The sequence below is a fragment of the Loxodonta africana genome, chromosome 2 (assembly GCF_030014295.1).
Source record: "Loxodonta africana isolate mLoxAfr1 chromosome 2, mLoxAfr1.hap2, whole genome shotgun sequence".
Lineage (NCBI taxonomy): Eukaryota > Metazoa > Chordata > Mammalia > Proboscidea > Elephantidae > Loxodonta > Loxodonta africana.
In genome coordinates, this window is record NC_087343.1 from 148,496,469 (window position 1) to 148,524,109 (window position 27,641).

A 27,641-nucleotide genomic window follows, 5' to 3' on the forward strand; every position below is an offset into this window, starting at 1 on the left:
AAGGGGAAAAAAATAAATCTTCTTTCTTTCTGACTTGCATTTAACTGGATTTAGTAATTAAAGGTCGTATTAACCTTGTGTTTTCTTCTTAAAGATTTTAATTCTAGAAGGAATACTAGATTTTGAATTTAGCTTTTTATGTGGAAGTGATATAACACCCACATGGCTTATTCCAATTCATTGTTCATTCTAAGTACCCATACATACACTATGCTGTCTCTGTGGATGACCTGTATGTGTTTTAAGTAAGGCTTAAGGTCTGTGTATACACTCAGTCCCACTCCTTTTTGTCAAGAACTTTGTTCCTACAATTATCACCACTCTCTGTAGCATCATCTTTCACCTTAAGTAGTCTCCTAATTGATCTCCTGGCCTCTCTTCTTACCCCACCCCCGTTTGGTTTGTACACAGCCACTAGAACGATCTTTAAAATACATATATCAAATCATGTCAGTCCTTACTCAAAACACTTTAAAGGTTTTCTGTGACACTTAGAACAGATTCCCACAAGGCCCCTCCATGATCTGTCCTCTGGCTTCCTCTGTTTCTTGAACTTTCCATGCTCCTGCGTCCAGGCTTTTCTTTTTGCTGTTTCTACCACGCAGAGTACTTTCTCCCCCAGGATCTTTTCAAATACCCTAATCATAACTTAACTCTTATACTATGTATATATTTTGTTTATTGTCTTACATGAACAGGGACTGCCTCTGTTTTGTTCACCACTGCATACCCAGTGCCTGGAATAGTATTACCTGGGATTTCAGAGAGAGAGTGTGTGTGTATGTGTGTATACACATACATACATATATATACACGTTTATGTAATGAACGAATTGTATAAGCTGAGATACTAGCTGGGTGTATTAGTTATGTATTGCTGCATAACAGATTACCACAAACTTAGCAGCTTAATACAACACACGTTTATTATCTCATAGTTTCTGTGGGTCAGGAGTCTAGGCAGGCTTACCTGGGCCTTTTGCAAGGCTGTAATCAAAGTGCTGGTCAGGGCTGGACTCTCATCTGAGGCTTGACTGGGGAAGGATCTTGTTTCAAGCTCATGTCATTGTTGGCAGAATTCAGTTCCTTGCGGGCCATTGAAATCTTTTGCTGGTTGTTGGTTGGAGGCTGCCTTCAATTGTTTGCCACATGGCCCTCTTCAGAGGTAGCTTGCATTCATTCAAAGTAGTTTGCTTCTTCAAAGCCAGTAAGAGAGTCTCCTCATAATAAGGATGTTATAGTCTTATGGAATGTAATCATGTACATCTTGTCACCTTTATTGTATTGGTTAGAAGCAAGTTACCGGTCTTACCCTCAAGGGTGAGGGGATTATGTGTCCACACTTAAGGGGGCGGGGATCATTCAAGGGCATGAACACCAGGAGGTGGCATCATGGAGACCATCTTAGAGTCTATTTGGAACATTGGGGTTCAGTTGGAGATAAGGCCAAAAATGAACCAAACCAAACCTGTTGCTGTTGAGTTGATTCTGACTCATAGAGACTCTATTGGACAGAATAGAACTGCCTCATAGGGTTTCCAAGGAGCTGCTGGCAGATTTGAACTGCTGACCTTTTGGTTAGCAGCCTCAGCTCTTAACTACTCTGCCACTAGGGGACTGTGAAAATAATGTTGAATGTGAATATTACCAAAAACAGTAGCAATGATGATGGTTGGACTCTCAGGGAAAGTTCAGTTTAAGAGTTTAAAAATGACCAGTTGGTATCTGAGGTAACTGTCAGTTTCTTATTGAGTCCAAGGAGAGTTTTATCCTAAAGGCACTGGTGAGGAAAGGAACATGTGAGAATTTAATAGAGAAGTAGTCTGAAAAACTGCCAAGCTTGATACATGCTGGAAAGAAAGTCTTAAGAATATAGCATTTTCCCTAGAGCCAAGGTATAGCTGGTAATCACTCGGTAGAAATGTCGTATTTTTTCTAATTTCTTTTCCTCAGCTATGACTCATTCTACAGAAAAGACTGGGGAATAGCTCTGATACTTTTAAATGACTCTGGAAATCAGACCCAAAATTTCCTGAAAGAAATGTATTTTTTAGTGATTTTCTGTCCTTTATTTCCTACATCTAGTTGGTTATCAGGACCTTGGTAGTTTTATTTTGAGACTAATGACATGACTATATGTTGTACTTCCACTACCACCATCATAAATTATTCCTTAAATGGATTATTATTGCTTTAAGATAAAGTGTTGCTACAAGCTCATAACTGGATTTTTTCCAGCACCTGTAGGTTGGTGTCTGTTACTAATTTTGGAAAACTCTCAGCCATTGTTACTTCAAATATTTCTTCTGTTCTTTCTCTCTTTCTTCTCCTTCTGATATTCCTGTTATGCATATGTTACACCTTTTGTAATTGTTCCATCCCCTAAAAAAGAAACCTGTTGCCATCAAGTCGACTCTGACTCATAGCCACCCTATAGGACAGTGTAGACCTGCCCCGTAGTTTCCAAGGCTGCAGTCTTTACTGAAGCAGACTGCCACATCTTTTTCCTGCGGAGCGGCTGGTGGGTTCAAACTGCTGACTTTTCGGTTAGCAGCTGAGCATTTAACTACACCACCAAACCAAAAAAATTAAAAAAACCAAGCCCATTGCCATGAGTCAATTCTGACTCATAGCGACCCTACAGAACAGAGTAGAACTGCCCCACAGGGTTTCCAAGGAGCGGCTGGTGGATTCAAACTGCTGACCTTTTGGTTAGCAGCCAAGCTTTTAACCACTGTGCCACCAGGGCTCCTTAATTGTGCCATAGCTTTGAATATTTTGTGATTCTCTGTATTTGCCTGTGTGCCGTCTAGTTTTGGGGGCAGCAGTTTGCCCTGTGACCTCAGTTCTCCAATGGATCTAAGAATAATTGTTGATTTTTCAGTTCAGTTTTTCTCTTGTGACAATAGGAGTGACGATTTCCAAACTCTTTACATGTTGGACTGGAAACTGGAAGTCTCAGACCAGAAACTGGATTCTTTGCGTGTAGTTTACCTAGTATCTAAAACTGCCACATGAGTCTTCTGAAAGCTTGCTTTTATTAATGTTTACAGACTTAGTTGTTTCCCATTCATCCAACAGACAGTAAATACCCTGTAGTAGGCCAAGCTTTGGAGATACAGAGTCACCTTGAAGATCTCCTGGTTGGCTGTGGAGAGGCAGACAAGCAAATGGACGATTCTGAATGAGGTGTGAGTGCTGTGATAGAAGTGTGCACAGTATGCTTGATAGCAGAGAAGACAGGTAGTCCGTAATCCTTTGGCTGATCAGCATCTGTATGATCTGCCACCATCCTCTAATCTGTTTAGTTCATGCATTCTCAGTGGGGATGATATTGTCCCCAGGGGAATGAAAATTGGTTCTTGAGGGGTAAAAACCTTATTTTATGTATAAAGCACAGATATACATATAGTACATAAACAGATACGGTATAACTGTCGTATTAAAATTTCATGGGTGCGGAAATGAGGAAAAAATATCTAAATAGGCTCTTTAGAGAGGGTGTTAATGAGAAAATGACTGAGAAACACTAATTTTGTTCAATACTAGAATAAACCTCTTACCTAATCAGGCATGAGCCCCTGTTGCCACATGATAGTTTTTCCTTCCTTAATTTATTTACATTCTTCCTTGGGTCTGGAATTTATTCTTATCCAGTACTGAATTTCTACACAACTTCATGATCTGGTAAGTTCTATAAAATAACTATTTCTCTGACTTTGCTGGCCCTTATTGGTCCTTCTTTCTTTCTTATCATTCTAGCACTTGTATTCCCCCCACCCCTTCCCCCGCCCCCCGGCCCAGCTCTTGTTTTCTTTACTTCCCTCACTCCTTTACATTGGGCAGGTGGTTATATTCTCTCATTTTGTTTTCAGCTATTCAGACTGATAGCTCTTATTCCCTCCCTCAAATTCTTCAAATGCAAGGGCTCTGCTACATAATAGTAACTGAAAGAACAATGAGTGAATGAAAGAACAATGAGACCAAGTAGGACATTTTCAGTGTTTCAAAGTTTGGAAAGCACTTCCATGTTTATTATCTCATTTGATCCTTACCCAGCCCTATGAGATAAATAGGCAGGCAGCAATTGTCATATCACAGATGAGGAATCCGAGACTCAGAAATGGGAAGAGATTTGCTCAGGATCACATAGCTTATGATAGCAGAATCTAGATTATAGCCCAGGTCTGTGGTTTTTTTGTTCTAAATTCTGTGTTTTTGCAAGCCATATTTTACTAATTAAAATATTAGGCAGTTTATTTATGTGGAACATTTATTGGGCACCTGATGTGTAAAAGAACTACAGGATTTGGGAAGTTATTGGGAAGGGGGATAAAATGAGAAGTAAAATTGGGCTCCTGCTATCAAGGATCTCTTTAACAATTAGAAAGTAAAATGTAAGGTGAGCTGTACTATAATAGAGGTACGTACTTGAGGGAGCAAAATCATGGTGAGGATCATGGAAGACAACATGGTAGAGGTGTTATTTAATTAGGTCCTTGAAAAAATGACTGATTTCAATATGTAAAGGATGAGGTGGCAGTGTGGGAGGACCTTCTAGACACAACAAAAAACAAGGTATAACACTAGCCCTAAATTATATCATCTGTTTGTGAATGGTCAGGAGTCTGACGTGTTTAGAGCATAGGATACTTTGCCTGGCAACTGGGGGGAGTGTTAAATGAGGCTGAAAAGGTTGGTCGGGTTATTTTGGAAACGTTGCAGTATGTATTAAGACCTTGGGAGTTACAAGTGACAGAATCCCAATTTGAACTAGTTTAAGTGAAAAAGGAGATGTATTAGAAGGGCATTGGGTACTTCAAAAAATCTAAGGAAGGGTTATGTACTCAAACTGAGAGGGGAAGGGCATGGATATAGCTGGGTCAGAGACTTGAAGGACACCATCAGAATTCTGTCTTGCTTATTAGTCTGCTGTCACTGCCTGCCCCCCGCTTCTCTTTTTGTTTGTTTTCTTAAGAATGTTTTTTTTTTTTTTCTACTATTATCTCCAGAGCTCCCAGATTTCACTTCTAACTAGTTGAGCTGTTTGAAAGAAATTATGTTTGGTCCTGAGTCCAAATATCCCAAGGGAAGGGACAGAAGTAGTAGTAGTGGTGGTAGTGGTAGTAGTAACAGTAATAGCACCTATCATTTATTGAGCACTTATGGACTAGGCACTTTTCTAGCCCTATTAAGTTATTTCCTCATAGGTTAGAAAATGATGGTCACACTTCACAATCCTGTGAGGGTATTTTCATTTTATAGTTAAGGAAACTAAGGCTTAGAAGGGAAGTAAACTCACCCAAGATCATACAGCTTGTATGGTAGAGTCAGCAAGTATTATAAAAAGATAAAAAGATGGGAAGCGATAAGGAAGATAAGAAAATTAGAGGGCCAATGCACGTGGTTTGATGTTTGGTAGACAATATCGTCTTAGTGGTTAACTCTACGGAATCTGGAGCCAGACTTTCTGGGTTTGAGTACTGGTTTTACAACTTACTACCCCACTGACCTCAGGCAAGCTACTTAAGCTTTCTGTGACTTAGTTTCCTTGTATGTAAAATGAGAAAACACCTGCACTGACTTATTGACTATCTCGTTATCCAACATTTTGCATTTACAACAATAGTAAGAAATCTGCTGTCCAACTATTTTGCATATTAGTGACATCTAGTAGTAACGAACACTGAGGTGCCAGGCGAGAGTATCGCTGGCTGTGATGGTTAAGGTTATGTGTCAGCTTGGCTGAGCCATGATTCTCAGTGGTTTGACAGTTAGGTAAAGATGTGAATTGGCAGTTATGTAATGATGTAGTTTGGCAGTTATATAATGATGTGATTTAGCAGTTATGTAATGATGCAGTCATTCTCCCTTTTGTGACCTGATATGGTTACCCTCCACTTTTTGATAATGCTGATTTTTGTATAATGACCTGGTCTTTGTAACCTAAGTATGTCGATAAGTGAAGAGTGGGTATAATAGTACCTACATTATAGGGTTGTTAGCAGGATTAGATGAGTTAATGCATGAAAAGTGCTTAGGTAAAAAAACATTAACTGGCCCTGAATTAAGTTTCAAATTAAATCTCAATTCTAATAGAATAATAAATTCTGGAAATATAGCATAAGGAAAAAAATGGCAGAGAGAAAATTATCAAAGAAACACCACTTGAACAACTCCCAGAACTGAAGATTGAAAGGGGCAGTAACCGAGTAACCAGGACAAGGATAGACAATGACCCACATATGAAATTTTAGTATATCCGGGATAAGAAGAAGATTGTAAAAGTTTTCTTAGACAAAAGAACATGCATATAAAGAACTAAGGATCAGAATACTGAATTTCTCAACAGCAGTCCTGACTTCTAGAAGAAAATGAAGTCGTGACCTCAAAATTCTGAGGGAAGACAGACCAGGCATTTTCACACATGCAAAGACATGGAAAATTTATCATCCTTCTCTTTCTTAGGAAGCTAATAGAGGATGAAGCCCAGGAAACGGGATCCAACAGGAGAGAAGGAATGGGAAGTCCAAGGACTTCAGATTTGTAGGAGACTTAAGTAGCAACCATCTGACTCACAGTGACCCTGTGTATAACAAAAGGAAACGTTGCCTGGTCCTGTGCCACCCTCACACTCGTTGCTGTGTTGGAGCCCATTGTTGCAGCCACTGTCAGTTCGTCTTGTTCAGGGTCTTTTGCTGACCTTACTTTTCCAAGCATGAAATCCTTCTCCAGAGATTGCCTCCCCTCCCCGCCCGTAACATGTCCAAGTCATGTGAGACAAAGTTTCGCCATGCTTCTAAGGAGCATTCTGGCTGTACTTCTTTCAAGACAGATTTGTTTGTTCCTGTGGCAGCCCATGGTATATTCAATATTCTTCACCAGCACCATAATTTAAAGGAATCAATTCTTCTTTGATCTTCCTTATTTGTTGTTCAGCTTTTGCATGCTATGACCTAGTTAACTTAAAAACAAACCGATTTTGTTGCTGCTGAATGATAACAGAGTCAAAGTGGGATTTTTGGAAGTCAGATTACATCAACAAATATAGAAAAGTCTTAGATGAATTGATACAGCAAGAGCTTAAAGAATCGGTTGTTTCAGTCTTATAGGGAAGGGTAATTAGATACTTGAGTGGGATTGATCACTTGGGTCTTTAGAGACGGTGAAAGTCTGAATAAGATTAAAGTTTATGCTTTTAAAAACATAACTCTTTATATAGGCTTTGTTGTATATATTTTCATTATGGTCATGTTTAGAAAACCTACTTTGAATGAAAGGCTTCTACCTAGGTGATACTAATATTTTCGGTTGGAAAAACCTCATGGAAGAACATAAAATGTGAAATGTCTCAAACTAAAAAAGATGAAAGTGTTCAAAATTGGAAATGTGGAGGCTTTCAGGGCATCCACATAACTGAGCTCAACTTCACTCTCTAGTCTTAACGTCCTTGTTCAGTGCCTAGGGCAACTGACTATCCTCCTTTGTTCTTTCTTCTTCAGTAGCCCCAGTCTCCCTCTTACTCCTTTTCCCATGCCTAGCACTCTTGTTTTTTGCAGCATACTTATTTCACTCAGCATAATGTTTCTAAGAGTCAGCCATGTCATAGCATGTATCAGAACTCCGTTCCTCTTTGTGGCTGACTGATGTTGCTTTGTATGTATGTACCACGTTTTGTTTATTCATTCATCTCTTGACGAACTCTGGAGTTCTACCTTTTCGCTATTGTGAATAGCTCAGAGAGTTCTTGATTTAGTTATCATGTAAATATAGATTCAAGGTTCTACAAAGCAGCCCCTGTTTTAAAAGTAAATTGTTCAATAGATTAACAGTCTTACCTGAATCCTTCCTAGCCCCCTCCCCTCCACCACCGTGTTAATGTGTATAGGATATTTGCTTTAGTCATTCCTTACAGCTGACTTTTTAATTTTTGTCTTTCAGTCTTACCTCCAGTATTAGTGCCTCGTCATAATGAATTCAATCCACAACATAGCCTTCTGGTTCAGTTTAGGAACCTGAGCCACAATGAACCGCACATGCCACAAAATGCCACGTTTCCAGATTCTTTCCACCAGCCCAACAACACTCCTTTTCCCTTGTCACCAAACAGCCCTTATCCCCCTTCCCCCGCTAGCAGCACATATCCCAATTCTCCTGCAAGTTCTGGACCAGGAAGTCCATTTCAGCTTCCAGGTAAGAATTTATTTTATTGGTACAAAAAAATCATTGCTGAGAGTTAGCAGTTGTTCTCATTGCAGGCCCTCTGGGTGAGCTGTGATATGCCGAGAGCTAGATACTTCTGTATTCTTTAGTTAATTGTCTGATTTCCAGAAGTGTTTGGATTTTATTTTGCCAAATACCATTTGACTAGTGTATGTATTTAAAAAATGGCACTAGCCATATTTCATTTAAATATTTTTATATTTTTAAAATACTAAGTGTCACAAATAGTTAAGCTCACAACTACTAACCGAGAATCGTCAATGGTTTGAATCCACTCAGAGGCACCTTGGAAGATAGGCCCGGCAGTCTGCTTCCAGAGTGTCATAGCCTTGCAAACCATGTGGCACAGTTCTGCTCTGCACACCTGAGGTCGCCATGAGTCAGAATTGACCCAACGACAGCTAACAACGATAATGATAATACTAAATGCCGTTTATTGAGTGTCTGTTTTATAACTATACTGTGATGAAAGCTATTATTAAACTAAATCTAATATACAGAACAGCCATGTGAGATAGATAATTATTCCTGTTTTACAGATGGAAAAATAGATGGTATTAACCCCGAGAGTATAAAGTACCTTGCCTAAAGTCACACAGCTAAGTAGGGTTCAGACCCACGTTTGTCTAACTCTAAAGTCTGTGCTCTTTCAACTTTATTATGTTGCTTTTCAAGTCATTTTAGACTTCAGAAGTTTAAAATGATCCTCAAATATCTTTTAATTAGGTAATGAACTGATTTTTCTAGAGGATAGAATATTAATAATGAGTAGATTATATAAAGTTTCTAAATTTTATATTGGTGTGTCGTGTGGAGATACATTATGCAGTCTGTCAAGAAATATTTGAATCCCTGCTAACTGTCAGCCATAGCTCTTAAGCACTGTGCCACCAGGGTTTCCCTGTTGGGCACAGCCGTATGTAAATGTATTCTTTGTGGTTTCTCTACTGCAGCAGAATATTGATTGATGTTAATTTTTATTTTTTTATTTTTAAGGGGGATTAACTAGCACCTGTTTAACTTGCTGTCGGGAATTTGTTCAAAAACAGATTTCCATAGTTTGTCCTAGCAAGATTCAGTGCAGATTATGACCCTGTCTCAAAATACATCCTGTAAACCTTGGGGTGAAAGACAAATTATGTTCAGTATGCTATAGTTACTGAGGCAAAGAAATATAGTTGTAGCTTTTGCAAAGATTTTCAATGAGTGTTCGAACTCAAAAGATTTTCTGGCTGACATGCTGTTCCCTAAGAGAACTACCTTAATAAGTACACAGCAGCCATTTTTGGAGGTTGTGAAAGAATTAGACAAGTGCAGCCAGTGTTGATGGCAGGCATGAAGGGGCGTGGTTTTCTTTCCAGTTTTAAATAACAGTATACAATGTGTGATGATCTTGATTATTTAAAAGTGTCTGTAGATATGTATCCAAATGAGACTTCTCTGTGTCCTTCAAATTGATTTGCAGTAGCAGCAGTTTCTCCAAGCATATGATTCTAAACAAATAAAGGCAAAATTCTTAATCTTGAATTCTACTTTCAACACTGATTCTAGTACCCTGGGTTACCGGGCATCTGGAAATAAATATTGGCTTGTTAGTAGACTTTTTCAGTAGATATTAGATGTGCTAGCTTTCCTCTTTTCCCTCGTACCAGGATGGCATCCTACATTTTCGTGTCTGTAATGTTCAGTAATGAACTCTACTCATAATCTTACAGATTTCCTAATGCTTTTGGAGTAATAACTTTGAGCAAAATGAAAATTTTAACTATTACTTTGGCACTTGTCTCATTTTCCCCTCTTAGCTGATACCCCTCCTCCCGCCTATATGCCACCCGATGATCAGATGGGTCAGGATAATTCTCAGCCTATGGATACAGGCAGTAATATGATCCCTCAGATTATGCCCAGTATATCCAGCAGAGGTAAGGGAAGTACTGACCATATTTATTTTGCTGTCTTTGTTTTCTTAAACTTCTTGGCCACTTTGAAAAAATGGCTTTACTGATAATTTATATACCATAAAATTCTCATTTTAAGTGTACAGTTCAGTGATTTTTAGTAAGTGTATAAAGCTTTACACCATCACCACATTGTAGATTTGCCTTTTCTGAACACTCCATATAAATAGAATCATACATTGTCTAGTCTTTGGCAGACGGCATCTTTCACTTAAGATAATGTTTTCAGGGTTCATGGATGTTGTAGCATGTGTCAGTAGTTTGTTCCTTTTTGTTTCTGAATAGTATCCCATTGTAGAGATGTACCACATTTTGTTTATCCTTTCACCAGTTGATGGGAATATGAATTTTCCAGTTTTTGGTTGTTATGAGCACTTGTGTACAAGTCTTTGTGTGGAAGTACAGTTTTATTTCTCTCTAGTAGAGACATAGGAATAGAATTGCAGAGTCATGTGGTAAATTTATGTTTAAGAAAAACTGCCAAGTGTTTTCCAGTGACTGCAGCATTTTCCATTCTCACCAGCAGTGTATGACGTTTCCAGGTTCTCCACATCCTTTTAACACTTGTTGTCTGTCTTTTTGATTATAGCCATTCTAGTGGGTATAGAGTGCTAGTCGGTTGTGGTTTTAATTTACATTTCTCTAATGAATAATGATGTCGAGCATCTTTTTATGTGCTTATTAGCTGTTCATGTATCTTCTTTGGTGAAATGTCTATTTAAATCTTTGTCTGTTTTAAAAAATATATATATTTTTCTCTTTGAGAATATACACAGCAGAATATACACCAATTCAACAATTTTTACATGTGCAATTCAGTGACAACTGGGTTGTTTGTCTTCTTAGTAGTAGTAAGAGTTCTTTATGTATTCTGGATAAACCCAAACCAAATCCATCGCCAATAAGTTGATGTCAATCATGGCAACTCCATGTGTTACGAGGGTAGAACTCCTCCGTAGAATTTTCTCGTCTGTAATTTCTATGGAAGCAGATCACTAGGCCTTTCTTCTACAGAGCTGCTGGGTGGATTTGAACTTTCAGCCTTTAGATTCATTGTTGTTGTGTGCTGTTGAGTTGATTGCGACTCATAGCGACAATATAGGACGGAGCAGAACTGTGCCATAGGCTATGATCTTTACAGGAGCAGATTGCCACTTTTTTTTCTCCCTTGAAGCCGCTGGTGGATTCAAACCAGGAGTTCTAACGGGTTTGAAACGGTTGGTTCATGGCCAGTGGAAACAAGGGCAGCGTATGCATTGCATAGCAACCATCTCTTGCACATAGGATTTTGACCTGAGTAGGAAGCAGCAGCCGTGCCCTGCTCAAAGATAGCGACCAGCGGCACCACGGCGCGCACATTTAAAGCGGCATCTTTGAGTGGGGCACTGCTACCTGTTTCCTGTTCAAGTCACAGTGCGCAGAATGCTAGAATGTTGACTATGCAACGCCTCTGCTGCTCTTGTTTCCATCAGCCATGACTGAACCATTTCTAACTGGCTCAAAGTCCTGGTTCAAACTGCTGACCTTCCAGTTAGCAGCCAAGCGCTTAACCACTTGTGCCACCCCAAAACCAGAAAAACCAAGCCCGATGCTGTTGAGTCGATTCCAACTCACGGAGACCCTATAGGACGGGGTAGAACCGCCCCGTAGGGTTTCCAGGGAGCACCTGGTGAATTCCCACGTTGACCTTTTGATTAGCAGCCTAGCTCTTAACCACTGTGCCACCAGTGCTCCTTGCGCCACCTAGGGACCTTTATATTCCTGATACAAGTCCTTTGTTGTATACATGATTTGTAAATCCTATCTTTAATTCTGTGGCTTGTCTTTTCATTTTCTTTATTGTTACCTTTGAAGCACAAAAGTTTTTAATTTTGATGAAGTCCAGTTTATCTTTTTCTTTTTTTTTCTTTTGGATCTTCTGGTGTTGCATCTAAGAAATCTTTGTCTATCCAAAGGTCGTAAAAATTTTCTCCTATGTTATTTTCTAGAAGTTCTGTAGCTTAAGCTCTTAGGTTTTGGTTTATGGTTCATTTTGAGTTAGTTTTTGTATGTGGTATGTGATAAGGGTCTAAATTAATATTTTTGCATGTGTATATCCAGTTGTTTCCAGCTCCATTTTGTGAAAAGAATATAATTTCTTTATTGAATTGCCTTGGCATCTTTGTTAGAATACAGTTGACTGTAAATGTAAGGGTTTATTTTAGGACCATCCGTTTTGTTCCATTAATCTGTATGTCTGTTCTTATACCATTATCTCATAGTGTTGATTAACAAAGCTTTATGGGAAGTTTTGAAAATAGCAAGTGTTAGTCATCCTTTGGTTTTCTTTTTCAAAATTGTTTGACTGGTCTTTGTCCTTTGCATTTTTGTATAATTTTAGCATCAGCTTGTCAGTGTCTGCAAAAAACAGAACAAAAGCCCTGCTTGGATTTTGATAGAGATCACACTGAATTTCTATATCATTTTGAGGAGATTTTCTGTCTTAACAATGTTGAGTCTTCCAGTGCACGGACATGGAATGTCTGCATTTATTTAGATCTTCTGTTTTCAGCGTACAACTCTTAGACTTCTTTTGTTAAATTTATTCCTAAGTAAATGGAATTGTTTGTTTTTGTTTTTTGTAGTAAAATACATACACCAAAACATTTGCCAATACAACTACCACATTTACAATTCAATGAAAATTTATTTTTTATGTTGTGCCACCATTATCATTATCCCTTTCTAAAATATTCTACCACCATTAACATAAACTTTGTGCTCCCCAAACAAAAATTCCCCTTTTCCCCTCCTTCCCACCCCTAGTAATCATGAATAATCTTTGGTTTCTATATATTTGCTTATTTCATGTAAGTGAGGTCATACAGTATTTGTCCTTTTATGACTGAGTTACTTCTCAGCATAATGTTTTCAAGGTTCACACCTTCATTTATCTTCACAGCTGTTTATTCATTCGTCTGTTGATACACATTTCAGTTGTTTCCATCTTTCTTGGCTGTTGTGAAAAGTGCTGCAATGAATATTGGTGTGCGGGTTTCTGTTTGTGTTTCTGTCTTCACTTTTGGGTATATATCTAGGATTAGGATTGCTGTGTCATATGGTAGATCTATGTTCAACTTTTTGAAAAACTGCTAAACTGTTTTCCATAATGGCCGCATTACACATTCCCACCAGTAATGAATGAGAGTTCCAGTTTTTCGCTTTTCATTTTTATTTTAATCATTGCTATTCTGATGGGAGTGAGGTGATAGCTCATTGTGGTTTTGATGGAATTGTTTTTAATTTTTTTTTGGGTTCTTTGTTAGTATAGAGAAATACAACTGACTTATAAGTTGATCTTATAACCTGGGACATTGCTGAACTCATTTATCAGTTCTGTAGTAGTTTTTTTGTGTGTGTGTGTCTAAGTGGATTCCTTTGGGTTTTCTACATACGGGATCATGTAGTATATGAATAAAAAGTTTTACTTCTTCTTTCAGATCTGGATGCCTTTAATCAATCACTCTCTCTTATTGTTAAAGGACGTCTGTGAAAAATCTGCAGCTGTCATTCATTCGTGGCTCTAACCTTCCCGACACTATTCTTAAAACTTCCCTGCTACTCATTTGTATTTTGTCTTTGGTTATGGACTCCTCCTTGTCCCATCTTTTATATAAGCTTCTTAAAATCTGAACTCTTAGGGTATCTGTGTCTCTATGAGTCCCCATTAGTTTATTTTCCTCTTTTCCTCCTCATCTGAATTCTTTGCAGTTGAATGGTCAGAATTGAGTTTTGAAAGTTATTTAGCTCTCTTGTACTGCCTACATAGCCCGTGGGATCACTTTTAAATTTTTGTCTGACATTTTTAATCCTTGTCTTTCTTGAAAGAAATTAAGAATCCATGACTCTTTCTGACTGATTTCAGCTCTGGGAAAAGACCTTACCAGCACAGGACGAAGACCTTCTATGTTCCCCTCTTACCCTTTGTGTCCATTATGAATTGTTGACTTTTACACTAGCAAGAGTTTGACTGATATTTTATATTATGCTTACACCTTGTTCCATAGGCAGTTCTGACACTTAACATTTAAACGTGTACCACTTTTTATCCAAAGATTTTGCTCACTTAGTTTTTTACTTCAAATTTCTGTTCAGAATAATTTTATTGATACTAGTATAGTTAAATCTTGCAGGTTGCGAAAACAAAGGTTTGCCATCTCAAACTTTAACCTGGATTAGATTCTGCTAGAAAATTTAAAATGTGATATTGCCTATCCTAGTGTTTCTGTAATTTTTAAATTTTCATATTCAAGGCTGTTTCTCGTGTTTGTTTTTTTTTGGATACAGACCCAAAGCCAGGAGGGACAATGAGACTTAGTGAAGTAATAAAAAACGTTTCTTGTTTTATCTAGATCGTCTGATAATCATTCATTAAACTTTTTCTCCGTTTGGTTTGTTCACAGATGTTCAGCCTGTTGCCTACGAAGAGCCCAAACATTGGTGTTCAATTGTGTACTATGAGTTAAACAACCGTGTTGGGGAAGCCTTTCATGCATCTTCTACTAGTGTGTTAGTAGATGGATTCACAGATCCTTCAAATAACAAAAGTAGATTCTGCTTGGGGTTGTTGTCAAATGTTAATCGTAATTCAACAATTGAAAACACTAGGCGACATATTGGAAAAGGTAATCCTGTCACTTCCCTTCATTGATTTGAATTCAGTCATTTGTGGTGCTTGCTATGTACCATGCATCTGTAAGGTACTGGAAGCTTCCAAAGACTCTTAAGGCATGGTTTCTGCCCTCGAGTTGTGGATGTTGAAGGATGGTAGTAACCAAGTAATCACTCCCCTTTTCCTTATCCTGCTTTGTTTTTCTTCATAATACTTAGGATAGGATCTGAAATCATATTACTTTCTTTATTTTTTGAGTGTCTCCCTGACTGGAGTATAAGCAGGAATTTGCCTTGTTTACAACTATATCCTCAGCAGCTAAAACAGTGCCTCGCGTATAGTAAATACACAACAAATATCCATAGGGTTGCTATGAGCCAGAAGTGAATCAACAGCATACAGCAACAACAAAGACATTATTTGTGGAATGAAAAAATGCTGAGGAAGGGTTAGAAGTTTCAAATTATAGTATTTATGGAGTATTTTGGGTTGGAATGGCTCCTGAAAATTTCCATAATGTTGGCGGAGCAGAGTTACAGGTAGGAAATCTAGTTTGAATGATAGTAAGTCTCCAGTGGCTTTACTGCCACCCCTCCTCCCTTTTAAATTCAGGTAAGAAAATGTTATTTACACTTCATGCCACAGGTTAGTTGCCACAACCACCAAAGAACTTTTCACATTGCAATGAAATGTAAAAGTCTCACAAATTGAGTGATCAGGAAAGAAAGCAATCCTAGAATGAGTGTCTTGACTGTCTCAGGAAGTTTCATTTTTATCACTCGCTGCATTTCGCTTCTTTGATTCGAGAGTCTTAGTCTAGATTAGGAACAGGAGGTAAGTAGCTGTAATTGTAATGAGATTTCTTCTAGAAGAGATACAGGAAAATGTTCTGGCCAAAAATCAGTTGAAAACAAAGGTTTCATTCTCTTTTTACTTTATTGCCAGCATGGTGTGATTTTTTTTTTTTTTAGGTGAAATGCCTCACATTTGTGCATTGATTTTTCTCTACTATAGTGGAATGAGAGAGCTGTTTGGTGAATTCTGAAATTCTAGAATCAGTTTTCTCTGTTTTTCAAGTATCCAGTTCTAGAATCTTTTCCTCCATGAGTAATTTTTATTTGCTCAGAAATAAAACAGTTTTTAATGTCACAGCCTGATGCAAGTCTGTGACTCAAGTGTGTACAGAGGTGTGTATGTACAAGGCTGTTCCTTGTAGCACCGTCTGTAATAGTGAGTATCTGTTGAGAGACAGTTAAACTATGGTATATTCATTCTAGAATTATATACAACACACACACACACATATATATATACACACACATACACACACACACACATAGTGGTAGGTCTATATTGGGATATAGTAAAATCTCAAGGATGTGTTGTTAAGTTAAAAGAGGATGTTGGGTGTTTCTGATTAATAGAGTATGATACCAGTTATGTTAAATGCACACACACACACACAGCCTCCCCCACATATGTAACCATATGAAAATGTTCTGTAGGAACACGTATACATAATTAAATGCATGTTAAAAAGTTTAAAAGGATATACACCAAACTGATAATAATTGCTAACTCTAAGGAAGAAAAAGGAATTTGAGGTGGGGGCATATGGTGGGGAAAATACTAGATGACTTCTGCTTTAGCTATGTATTTTGAGTTTTTAATATGAGACTATATTCACATTATATGTGTGTATAGATATATACACCAAAATTATATATACATTTAAATACCAAAAAAAAATTTTTTTTAAGGAAAGTAAAATAAATCTGCCATTTAAAGACTATTTCTGGGACCTGAAACTGTATATGTTACTTAGGATTTTTTTAATGCTGTTCTCCTCTCCATTAGTAAAAAGAGTAAAACTTTTTATTTATGGTAGTCGATGGCATCAGACGTTCCTCTGAAAGGACTTATGATAAGATGCTTTTAATTTTTTTTTTTTTTGATGCTGCTTTCTTTCATAGGGATGACAGATGATTGTTAGAAAAGGAAAAAAAAAAAACTCTTAAGAACTGATAACCTAATATGCTGCCAACTTGAAGAGTCTCTTAGTTATTTGAGGACCATTTTACATTTGTGCAGACATTAATCTTTTGATTATAGCTGGCCCAGAAGGCCATCTAGTGGTAGCTTCTATCTAAAGACTTGGGAGTTTCTGTGCATTAGTGGGTATTCTTGGTTGCTCCTCATACAACCTCTTTGATTTCACTGTGACGCTTTGTTAAGCTGAATCTCATTATGCCTGCCTTTTTAAGGTGTTCATCTGTACTATGTTGGCGGGGAGGTATATGCGGAGTGCCTCAGTGACAGCAGCATATTTGTACAGAGTAGGAACTGCAACTTTCATCATGGCTTTCATCCTACTACTGTCTGTAAGATTCCCAGCAGCTGCAGCCTCAAAATTTTTAACAATCAGGAATTTGCTCAGCTTCTGGCTCAGTCTGTCAACCATGGGTTTGAGGCAGTGTATGAGCTCACCAAAATGTGCACCATTCGAATGAGTTTTGTCAAGGTGAGTGGATTGTGACCTCTAACTTAACTTGAGCCAATGTAAATAAGTATTTTTGCGTGTTATACTAAAAAAGATTCTTTGCTAAATGAAAGGTGTGATAGTTATTTTTGACCTGATGTAATAGATTTTTAAATGAAATTCTTACAGTAACCACATGATAGTTCTGAGATATAATCCAAGTATTATAAAATGTGTGATATTGATATTGATTTGTTACTGAATGGGGCTGAAGAATTTCCAGTTAAAGACTGGAAAGGATTTAATATTAGAATTGCTTTTTGAGTTCCTTAGCCTCAACATTTTCAATTGTTATTAGATTCCATTAGAGTAACTTACAGAATTATTTTGAGAACTGAAATTACTTGTATCTAAGCTGTGTTATTAAGGATTTGCAAAGTTCAAAGACGTTTTCAAATTTATCATTTACTTTCTTGGTTTGGTTTTATTGGCATTCCAAAGATGACAATTCATGAACAAAGTTGGGAAAGAAGTTTAGTGATATGTTTAAGCAACCTGAGCCCTGGTGGCACAGTGGTTAAAAGCTCAGCTGCTAACCAAGAGGTCAGCAGTTCGAAATCACCAGCCGCTCCTTAGAAACCCTATGGGACAGTTGTATTCTGCCCTGTAAGGTTGCTATGAGTTGGAATTGACTCAATGGCAACAGTTTTTTTTTTTAAATACTATTCCCACGTGGTCCTTAAGGACTTAACCAAAGAAGAACAACTGTCAAATGCTTTATTTTTTTGACATTCAGTCCTATAGTTCATTATTTTCTTGCTCCTTTGCTCTAGGTCTGTTGTGTGCATCAGTTATCAGTAGCCATGAAGGCATCCCCCTCCCTTATATAAAAACATGACTGTTGGGTATTTATATTAATCTCTATTTCCCTTTAACCTTCCGATTTTCCTGGACTATGATTACCATAAGTAGTAGAGAATTTGATAAGTCCAGGCAAATAAAAATGAAAATATTCTGTTTTAATCTTTGTCTGGATTTTTAGGCTAAATTGTTTTTCAGTTCAGTTCATCCCAGCAATTTTCCATCTTCAAGGGTAATTGATATGTGATTGCCGCATTAAATTACACATGCATGCATTGATCAAATCTATAATGCCTTATCTGCTGCTACAAAAATAAAAAATGAAAAACATAAAAACCAAAAACTTTTTTGGGACAAAATTTGGCCTGAACTTAAATGAGGCTATTTGTGGATTTTATTTATCAAAAAGAATACTGAAACATGGAGCCCTGGTGGTACAGTGATTAAGTGTTCAACTGCTGACCAAAAGATTGGCAGGAAACCCTATAGAGCATTTCTCTTCTGTCCTGTAGGGTTGCTATGAGCTGGAATTGACTCGACGGCAGTGGGCTTGGATTTTTTATTTTATCTGGCCCCAGTAGTTTCTATTAAAGGAATTAAATGTTATTAAAAAACAAACACACACATATCTTTCAATAACACAGGTGTTGTGTGTTTTTAATTCCAAGGTGAATGCTGAGATTGGTTTCGTGATAGTGTCTCCTTTAAGTACATTCTGTGTACCTCTACTATTAAACTCGTTTTTTGTTGTTATGGTAAAACTGATTTATACTGGTTGGCAGTTTGAAGATGGATTTGCTGTGATATTTGTTCATTTTCCTAGGGCTGGGGAGCAGAATATCACCGACAGGATGTTACCAGCACCCCGTGTTGGATTGAAATTCATCTTCATGGGCCTCTTCAGTGGCTGGATAAAGTCCTCACTCAGATGGGCTCCCCTCTGAACCCCATATCTTCTGTTTCATAGTGCAGAAGTATTCTTTTCAATTGTATTATTAGTGGACTTCTTTAATTTTAGAGAAACGTTCAGTACAGATACTGTGACCTTACATGGAAAACAGATATTACAACATATTTTTTTCCTACATAATTGTGACCAATACATTTGTATTTTGTGATGAATCTACATTTGTTTGTATTCATATTCGTGTGATTAACTTTCAAAAGTGTTGTAAAAGATGCAGAGTAAGTATTATGCCCCAGTTCAGACGTTTGGCATTGATCTTAAACTGGAATATGCTTTTTTGCCTTATTGTCCCATCAGGGTTTTTTTTTTTGTTTTGCTTTGTTTTGTTTTTGAAAAGGTAATCCATCACATGATGAAAAATTATAATAGTATAAAAAGGTATGCAGTGAAAAGTAAGTCTTCCCTCCTACTCTTGATCCTCCAGAAACTGTAATTTTATTAGTTTTTTGTCCCACCGACTTTAGAAAAGTATAGTTCATTGTTTTGCAAAGCATATGGTAGGGGCTTAAAGGAAACTATTAAATATTTTATTTGAAGGAACACTGCACTACTCTAGTAAGTAGTGTTCAGAAAAAGCAAAATGAAACTTTTCTAAATGACATCATGAAATTAACATTTAATACATCTAAATGTTTGTCAGTGTAATGTGACTTCACTCAGTATATCTTTTATAAAACATTTCCTTTTTTTAAAAAAATTATTACAAAAAACTGATCGCTAGTATATGTCATTTACGCAAATTCTGTCATAAATACTACTTTCTAGCTAGTGACAGCGCATGCACGGCCTTGTTCAGCTATGTTTGCTGCTTTTGGCCAATGTTGCAGGAACTCTAATTTTGATATGCATTAGGCTCTTATTTTGCACTTTTATGGGTTACAGTTTTTAGCATAACCTTTGGTGAAACACACTCAAGTGACTTAGACTTAGATGCTTGTCCTTACGTCCTTGGTACCCCTTTTGTATTAACAAACACTGCAATTTATAGATTACAGTTGTAGGAAGTTAGCTTTAGTCTAGCTTTAGTTTTATTTTCAATCTAGATTATAAGACTGTTATTCTCTAGCTCCAATTTAAGGTGCCTTTTTAATTCCTCACAATTTTATGGATGTTATTAATGTTGAGAAACGTGCTTAATCCCATTGCTCTTACTGTCATCAGTCTCCCTTGGAAGGACTCATGCACTGTAGCCATGCGAGGCTCTCAGAGGCTGTTCACTTGGGCCTCAAGGATGAGGCTACTGGTGTGATACTTGAGTGAATCAGCGGTGGTTGTTGGCCTAGCTGATTTTAAAACATTCATGTATCAAAGAATGCAGGCAGTTCTCAGTTACCATGCACACTGTCTTCCTCAGTTTTTTAGTACCAGCGTGGATGCTAGTCTCCCAGAACACAATCCTGAAAGACATGACAGCTCTGAAATGCCGATTTCATCAGTTGTGCTTAAAGGCTTTGGATAAAGGACTCTTAACCACTTTTTCTGAGGAGCAGTCAGATGGGTACGTAGTTAAGGCATGAGCACGAAGACATTATTTCGAGAAAATGAACTGATTTCCTTATCAGAAGAAGCTTTATTTTTTGGTGCCTTTTGAAAGTATATGGAGCCCTGTCAGTCTTCTGTTTGGTTTGGTTTGACTGTATACTTTGCCTTTTTATGAGAAGAAAAGTGCATTTTTGAGGAAAGGAGAACGCGATGCCTTTTGTTTTCTGTGATATTATTTATTGCTTTTACAAAGTGCAGCCAATGGATGGTTAATTCTTTTTGATAAAGTGCCATATGTGTTTCAGTTCACAGTCCTTTGCTGGGGAAAAGGAATAATTTCTCCCAGTCACTGAGCCGTAAACATAACTGTTAACATGACGCTGCATTCTCAGCCTTTCAGAGTTGTGTTGGCCACATGAAAGAAGATTGTTTGCTTAGTGATAGAACAGCTGTTTTCATTGTTTTACTCACCAGGCTTCATGGCAAACTCTTTGGAACAGGTATTTAGAAAAAGTCACCCAAATTGAATGGCAGATACATGTAATCAACTTCAGTGGGCTTCAACTGGTGGAAACAGTTGAATTGCCTTTATTGATGTTTCCAATTGAGTTAATTAAAAATCGTTTCTATTTGGAGTCAATATTCAGGTCACTGTCTTTAGAGTAAGCAGGATTTTCTGTGATTGGCCTTTTGTTTTCTCTAAGGAATTGTGTCTCATGAATGAGTATTGAAGCTATTACTATTAAATGTTTCGTGGAAAAGTATAAGCCTGTTGCAGTTCCCAAAAAAGTTGTCAACTCCACACCCCTGGATTTTGAATAAAAACTTCTTTCAATCCAGTTGCTTTTGTAATCCCTTAGGATCCCCATATATCCATGGATGGGAAATAAAAAGTGTCAGTGGGATAAAAAGCTAAGTAAAATGCCGCCCAGTGAAAAGAAAGCGCCTCTAAAGCCATTTCAGAAAAGTTTTAAGTTTTTATTTAATCTCCAGAATGGTTGTTAGTCAAATTTATGAAAACATTGGCATCGCTAAAATAATCACATTGTATAGCATGTCCAACATATTAATATGTACCAACTGGAAAGACAGAATTTGAGAATAATAAAATTGTAGCCCATTTGGTAAACAGAAAAAGGGAAATAGAATCATAATGTATTTCAGTAATGAATTAAAGCAACAGAAAAGATGTTGATTGGAAAAAAGCAAGATTGAAAGGTAGATTTGACTAAAATCTCTACATAGTAATACTGTTATGGTCTAGTTTGTATTGTCTGGCCAAAGTTCTGGAATATAAAGTAGAAGGTATGTTACTGATCTACTGAAGCTAAAAACACCTTTTCTCTTAGAGAAGATATAAGAAAGACATCAATCAGAAATGCCACATACATGCATCAGAACATAAATAATTTTTTTCCATTTCATTGTTATATAAGAAAACTATAATAGAATTGGCCAGGTTTTTGAAGTGAAATCCAGAGTAAATAACTAGGATAGGCATTCTATAAGCCACACTTAATAGTACAGAAAAAGGATGTAGCTATTTTATACTTTTCCTAGCATTTGAGAGTAACACATCCTTTTAGGATGTAAAATAATAAGTATTCGACTCTGAAGTCTATTGTCAAGATAAGAACTGGGACTCACATTATAGTGAAACCTGTGAGAGCCCAGACTTGATGGGACTGCCTTGTTTTCCTGGGTCACGCAAGTTTTCCACCTTTGACAAGGTACAGTCTGATCACTTTTCTGTTGCTTTCTGTTGGTGGAAAATATTTGGATTTTCTTTGTCTGACAGGTTTCACCTTACACAGGTTCTGGCTTTTGCAGGTTTTACTGTAAAACCCTATGTATTGCCTGAGGGTGCCTCCAGGAAACTGTTCTCTTGTAATAGTGTTCTGTTGGAAGAGAAGGTTTACAGGAAATAAATAAGCAAATAAACCCTGTCAATAGCAGAGAATACTAAAATTCGATAGTGCCTATTAATAAATAAACCCTGTCAATAGCAGAGAACCCTAAAATTCAATAGTGCCTATGAAAGTGCTGTACTTCTGCAGTGGAGAACATGTTCGTTTAGGGCTGTTTCTTTATACTTTTTTTAATATTTTGCTTAATAGGACTTTGAATCAGTATCCCTTTTTCATTTGAAATACATAGTACATCTCTTTTGTACTTCCTTAGGAAGGAAGAACCTTTTGATTATTGTATTCAACCTCCAGTGATGACTTCTGTTCTGGACCTACTCTTTCGAGGGTCAGAGCCCTTCTTTGCCCTGTTAAAGCCTCGCTTAATTTCTCAGATAGGAGTGTTTCTCTTCATACTTATCAGCTAAATAAGGATTTTGTTCTTATGATAGTAGATAGCCTGGTGATTTTTAAAAGTGTTTGGTGATTTTTCCGGGAGGGAGTTTTCCTGAGTGTGGTGGTTTATAGGTAATCTCAGATATTAACTAAGGCAGTTTGGGGGGAATAATCTTAGGTTTGATGCCTCCTTCCTCCAGAGCAGCAGCATTTTCCTCACTGGTACAGGTGGGATTCTTGGGAGTTTTGCTTCTCAAAAAGAATGCATGTATGGAAAGTTATAATCAAGGCATTTCTTCTGCATAAACAAAGAATTCTACCACCTGGACAGAAACTTTGGACAGTTCTTTGGAGTTTGCCGGATTGCAGTGTAGCAGGTCCTTCTTACAGGAAGTGATAGTATTTAGCAAGCCTTTATCATACTGGATTGTTCATTACAGAGAGTTATCTCCTAAAATATAACTTACCATTAACATGACACCCTGAAATTGGATGTTTTACCAAAACTAGTACAAGGGATTTCACACATCAGTTTTTTTTTTCCTCTAATTTTAGTAGAGTACATTTTTAATATTCACTGGTAACAATTGATGTAAAACTCGTGGTGAATTGTTTTGTTGAAAATATCCAGTCCTAGAAGAGAATTCGTGTATCATTCATGACAGAGTGAAAAAAGGTTTGTGTGGTTCTTATTCAAATAATTCAGCATTTAAAATTCTTAAAATAATTATAAACCATTGTTCTTTAAGGATTTGTTTGAGCATGGTGCCATCTTAATCTTAACACTAGCTGGTATTAACTGACAGAACTCCAGTGAGGCCAAGTTCATTGCAAAGGAAAATGGTCTTTCAGAGTCAGATTTTTCTTTCTAATACCATTGGAGATGATACTACTTTGATTTATTCATAAAGTCTCTGATTAAATGACTTTTAACTGTAGGAACTCTTGAAGATAATCGTTGGGCAAGTGATTTTCTTTTTAACATGGTTGGTTTAAGTTGCATTTTGAGATTCACTTACTAAAATTGGATATGATTTGTAATCATGAATACTGAATGTTTGTATGTGTGTGCCCAAGTTCTCCTAAAAAGGTTTTTCGTATGCAGATGGTCAAGACCAAACCACTGGCTGCACTGTGGGTCTGCTTCGTATTTGTACTTGTTCTGCTTCTGTTTATGTTGTAGAAAATGAAATTCTAACAACATGCTTCAATTCCGATACCTTTTCGATACCTATAAAAATATATTAGGTTTTACCATATTGTGCTTTTCAAAGCCATAACTCTTAAAACACTTTGTTTTTGCATATTGTTTGCTAATACTTTATTTTAATAAACCTCAAAACCTGCTTAACATGTCTTTTTTTTTTTTTTTTTACTTCACGTGTTCCACTGAGTGGAGTTTAACCCTATTGTCAGTTGCTGCGACCTGCTGTGTTACCTGTTTGTGCACGGGTGACAGAAAAAGAACGTGCCATGGCTTTCCACTCATAATAAGTTTTGCTCAGAGTGATCAGTCTTTTTTCATTCTGCTTGCAAGGAAGTTGGTGTGGTTTTGTTTTAAAAAGTGATTTGGGCCTAGAGGCTGGGTTTTTTTTTTTTTTTTTTTTTTTAATTTTAACCAGCTGTTTCCCTTCTCTGAATCTCAGTAGCTATAACTGAGAGGATTTGATTGGATGATTGGGAGGCAGAATAGGAGAGCTGGCTATCTGTACTTGAGTGCTAGACTTCGGAGTCGCTTAACCATTCAGCACCTCAGTTTTGTCATCTGTAAAAGTCTACTTCATAGGAGTTGGGGGAAGATTAAATAATGCAAATAAAGTGTGAAGAATCGTGTGCGGTACAGAAAACATACATTTTTTGTTGTTATCTGTTAAATTTCTTCTAGTTCTTTGACTCAGAATTATTCCTGATACTGCTTGACGTTGGTAGATCAACGTTTATCTTAATTTTTCGAATTAGTCTTGTTTTTCTTATTTTCTCGTGTCTTTTTGTTTGTTTAAATCTTAAATCACATACTGGCTGTATCATCCCCACCATGGTGCATACTTTCACCACCCTCTGTGTTGTATATACAAGAAATACAGTCTTATCTAATTAGGAAGGGGTGGTGAAAATTCATGTGCCCCAGCTAGAATAAGTAGAAAAACTCAAAGGAAATATTCTAAAAGAATAAATATGAAAGCTCTTATTCTCTTTAGGAAAAGACTTCCTCAAAAGGATCCAATTCTGCAAATAAGTTCCTTCAGATGCCTTTTTATTTGAAGTCAGGCATTTAGTAAGGTATTTTGTAGCAGTTTTACTGGCTGTTTTAGAAGCGTATCTTTAAGAACACATATGTGTCCTAGCAAAGGATTTCAGTGAGGAGTGAGAGTTTTTCGCTTTTCTCCGACTTCCGATAGTTTTCAAATTGCTATAGCTGAAATAGTTTAGGTGGTGAGGGGATCAGTCGTGATATCTGCTTCAGTTTACTTTCAGACAGAATACTCAGTGGCTAATGCTATTCCATATTATAGCAGCTTTGCTGCACTTTATATTTTACAGATATAAGAAGGCTGTCGGCAGGCTGAGGCAGTACTTTCAACAAAGTACTTAGGGCTCTGTAGTATATACATGGAGTCCCTGAGTAGTGCAAATGGTTAAGCGCTCAACTACTAACTGAGAGGGCGGTTTGAGCCCACCCAGAGCCACCTTGGAAGAAAGTGCTGGCAATCTGCTTCCAAAAGGTCACAGCTTTTAAAAGTCTTTGGGGCACAGTTCTATTCTGCAGCACATGGGGTCGCCCTGAGTCAGAACCAACTCAGAGGCAACTGGTAACATATATATATATAGTTGAAAGGAAGCATTAAAAAATGTTTTTTTCTTTCCCATTTAACATTTTAAATATTACTGTGTGTTTTTGTTGAATTTGTTGTAAGGCCGTCCTTAATAAACTGACTTATAAAAAAGAAATTGTGTTCTTTCCTTTTAAATCACTTCCCCCGACCCAAAAAAGGAGAGTGGGGCTATGGAGAAAATTTAAGGATTTGTTGGCAGATTGCTTAAACATCTCCACCTTATTAAAGCATGTTGGATGGGAGGTGGGAAGGGGGGTTAGGCCTGGGGGTAAAGACTTATTATCCATATTGTATTAAGTGGGTATATGTGTACTTCTAACGAAAGAAGTTTCCTGAGGAGGCTTTTGATGTTTGGGGGGGGGAGGTGAATTTTGAAAGGTTCTTTATGTTTCATCCTAATCTCCTGCCGCCTTCCCCAGCCTATAAAAATGTCACTCATATTTCATTTTGAATAATATGTTTTATCTGAGGTAAATGCTGAGAATTTTAACAGTATGGAACAGTATAAACTAAAAACCAAAACCCGGTAGCTAACCAGTAAATGTTTATGTGTGTACCTTTCTAACCTGGTAGTCACACTATATCAGTCCTTTCCTTTCTTTGACAAACGAAAAAATTAGCTGATTATGGATGGAGTTACAGCTTCTTCTTTGGAACGGGTTCTCAGTGAAATAGGTTTGGTTCCAAAGTGTTTCTTGAATTCTTTATACCCAAGAGGGTATTGTCCTTTCTTCACTCTTATTTTGTTAAACAGACCTTTACAAAATGTAACATCAAACCTAGCTATCTGGATATTTTAAGGTTATTAAGGATATTTGAAGTTCCTGAAGAGACTAGAAAAATCCAGTTGGGGTTAACCTGGCAAGACTTTTAAGAAAGGAGAATAAGATCATGGAAATTAAGGAGAAAGAAAAGAACATTTACTCCATAGCATTTATCATGATCCAACATTCTACATATTTTACTTCTTTACTGTGTTTATTGACTCTTTTATGGGAATGTGAGCTTCATGAGTAGAGGTACTCCTAAAGCAGTTCTTAATATATTGTAAGCACTCAAATATTTGTTGAATAATTGAGATACTGCAGCTAAGTGTGATTTTTGTTTTTAATAAAAGACTTTTAAATAATGTAATTCTTAGTTGGATGGATTCTAGCTCAGCACTTAAGCTATTAGATCTTTCTTGCATGTCTCTGAAGAGAAACAACTGAGAAATTAGAACACTCACGTCTGTTTTTTCTTTTTGAGATTTTCAACCTTTGCAACAAAGTTATGTTCCTGGAATTGTTGCTTAGAGAACCTACAAAATTAATAGTCAAGTTGGAGCTTTAGCCTGTTGACATTTAATATTTTCCCAGGGAAAGTACCAGGGGCACAGTTTCCTTGATCTATTTGACAAGAGAAAATAACTTGATATGGTGTGCTTTTTATTTCAGAGGTAGGGATGTTAAGAACCCCGTAGCTTGATTTTATAGCCCTGGCCTGGACCCCAAAAGACCCTGCCTCAACTGCTGGGGGCACAGACCTTTCATTGTGCTCAGGTGGGGCACTAAAAACAATAATTTTGAGAGCAGAACATAACCGACATTTGTATTTAAGGATAAAAGATGAGATGAAGAGTGTGTGTCAGTGAGGTAGGAGAAGAAACTCAGGAAGAAAAAAACATGGGGGTTTGGAGAGCTAAGACAGATTTTGCCCACCTCGTAGTTTGGCCAACATAGTTCAGAAGCTTAATTAATAGTAAACAATCCCTGATTCTCTCTTCTTTAACATGAAATTCTGTGAAATGTGGTTTTTGTTAACTTAGAATTGTTCAGGCCAAGTTAATGATGGCAGTCATGGTGAAGATGAGAAACGCAAACCCAAACTAATAATGTGTAAATATT

At 37.2% G+C, this 27,641-nt stretch overlaps 1 protein-coding gene across 3 annotated transcripts in view; it reads left to right on the plus strand.

The window, feature by feature from the left end:
• The window catches only part of SMAD5 (SMAD family member 5), a 61,309-nt gene extending 35,355 nt beyond the window's left edge, over window positions 1-25,954 (plus strand). Inside the window, exons 1-6 of one of the 3 annotated variants that reach the window (XM_064276520.1) lie at window positions 23-3,687; window positions 7,942-8,193; window positions 10,026-10,145; window positions 14,624-14,845; window positions 17,097-17,353; window positions 18,996-25,954. In XM_064276520.1, coding sequence (XP_064132590.1) covers window positions 8,037-8,193; window positions 10,026-10,145; window positions 14,624-14,845; window positions 17,097-17,353; window positions 18,996-19,139 — 900 coding nt within the window. In that variant the 5' untranslated portion in view covers window positions 23-3,687; window positions 7,942-8,036 and the 3' untranslated portion in view covers window positions 19,140-25,954. Of the gene's footprint in view, window positions 1-22; window positions 3,688-7,941; window positions 8,194-10,025; window positions 10,146-14,623; window positions 14,846-17,096; window positions 17,354-18,995 lie in introns of those variants that run through there. The other 2 variants (XM_003404508.4, XM_064276518.1) reach the window with 2 other exon arrangements.
• Window positions 25,955-27,641: the final 1,687 nt, after the last annotated feature.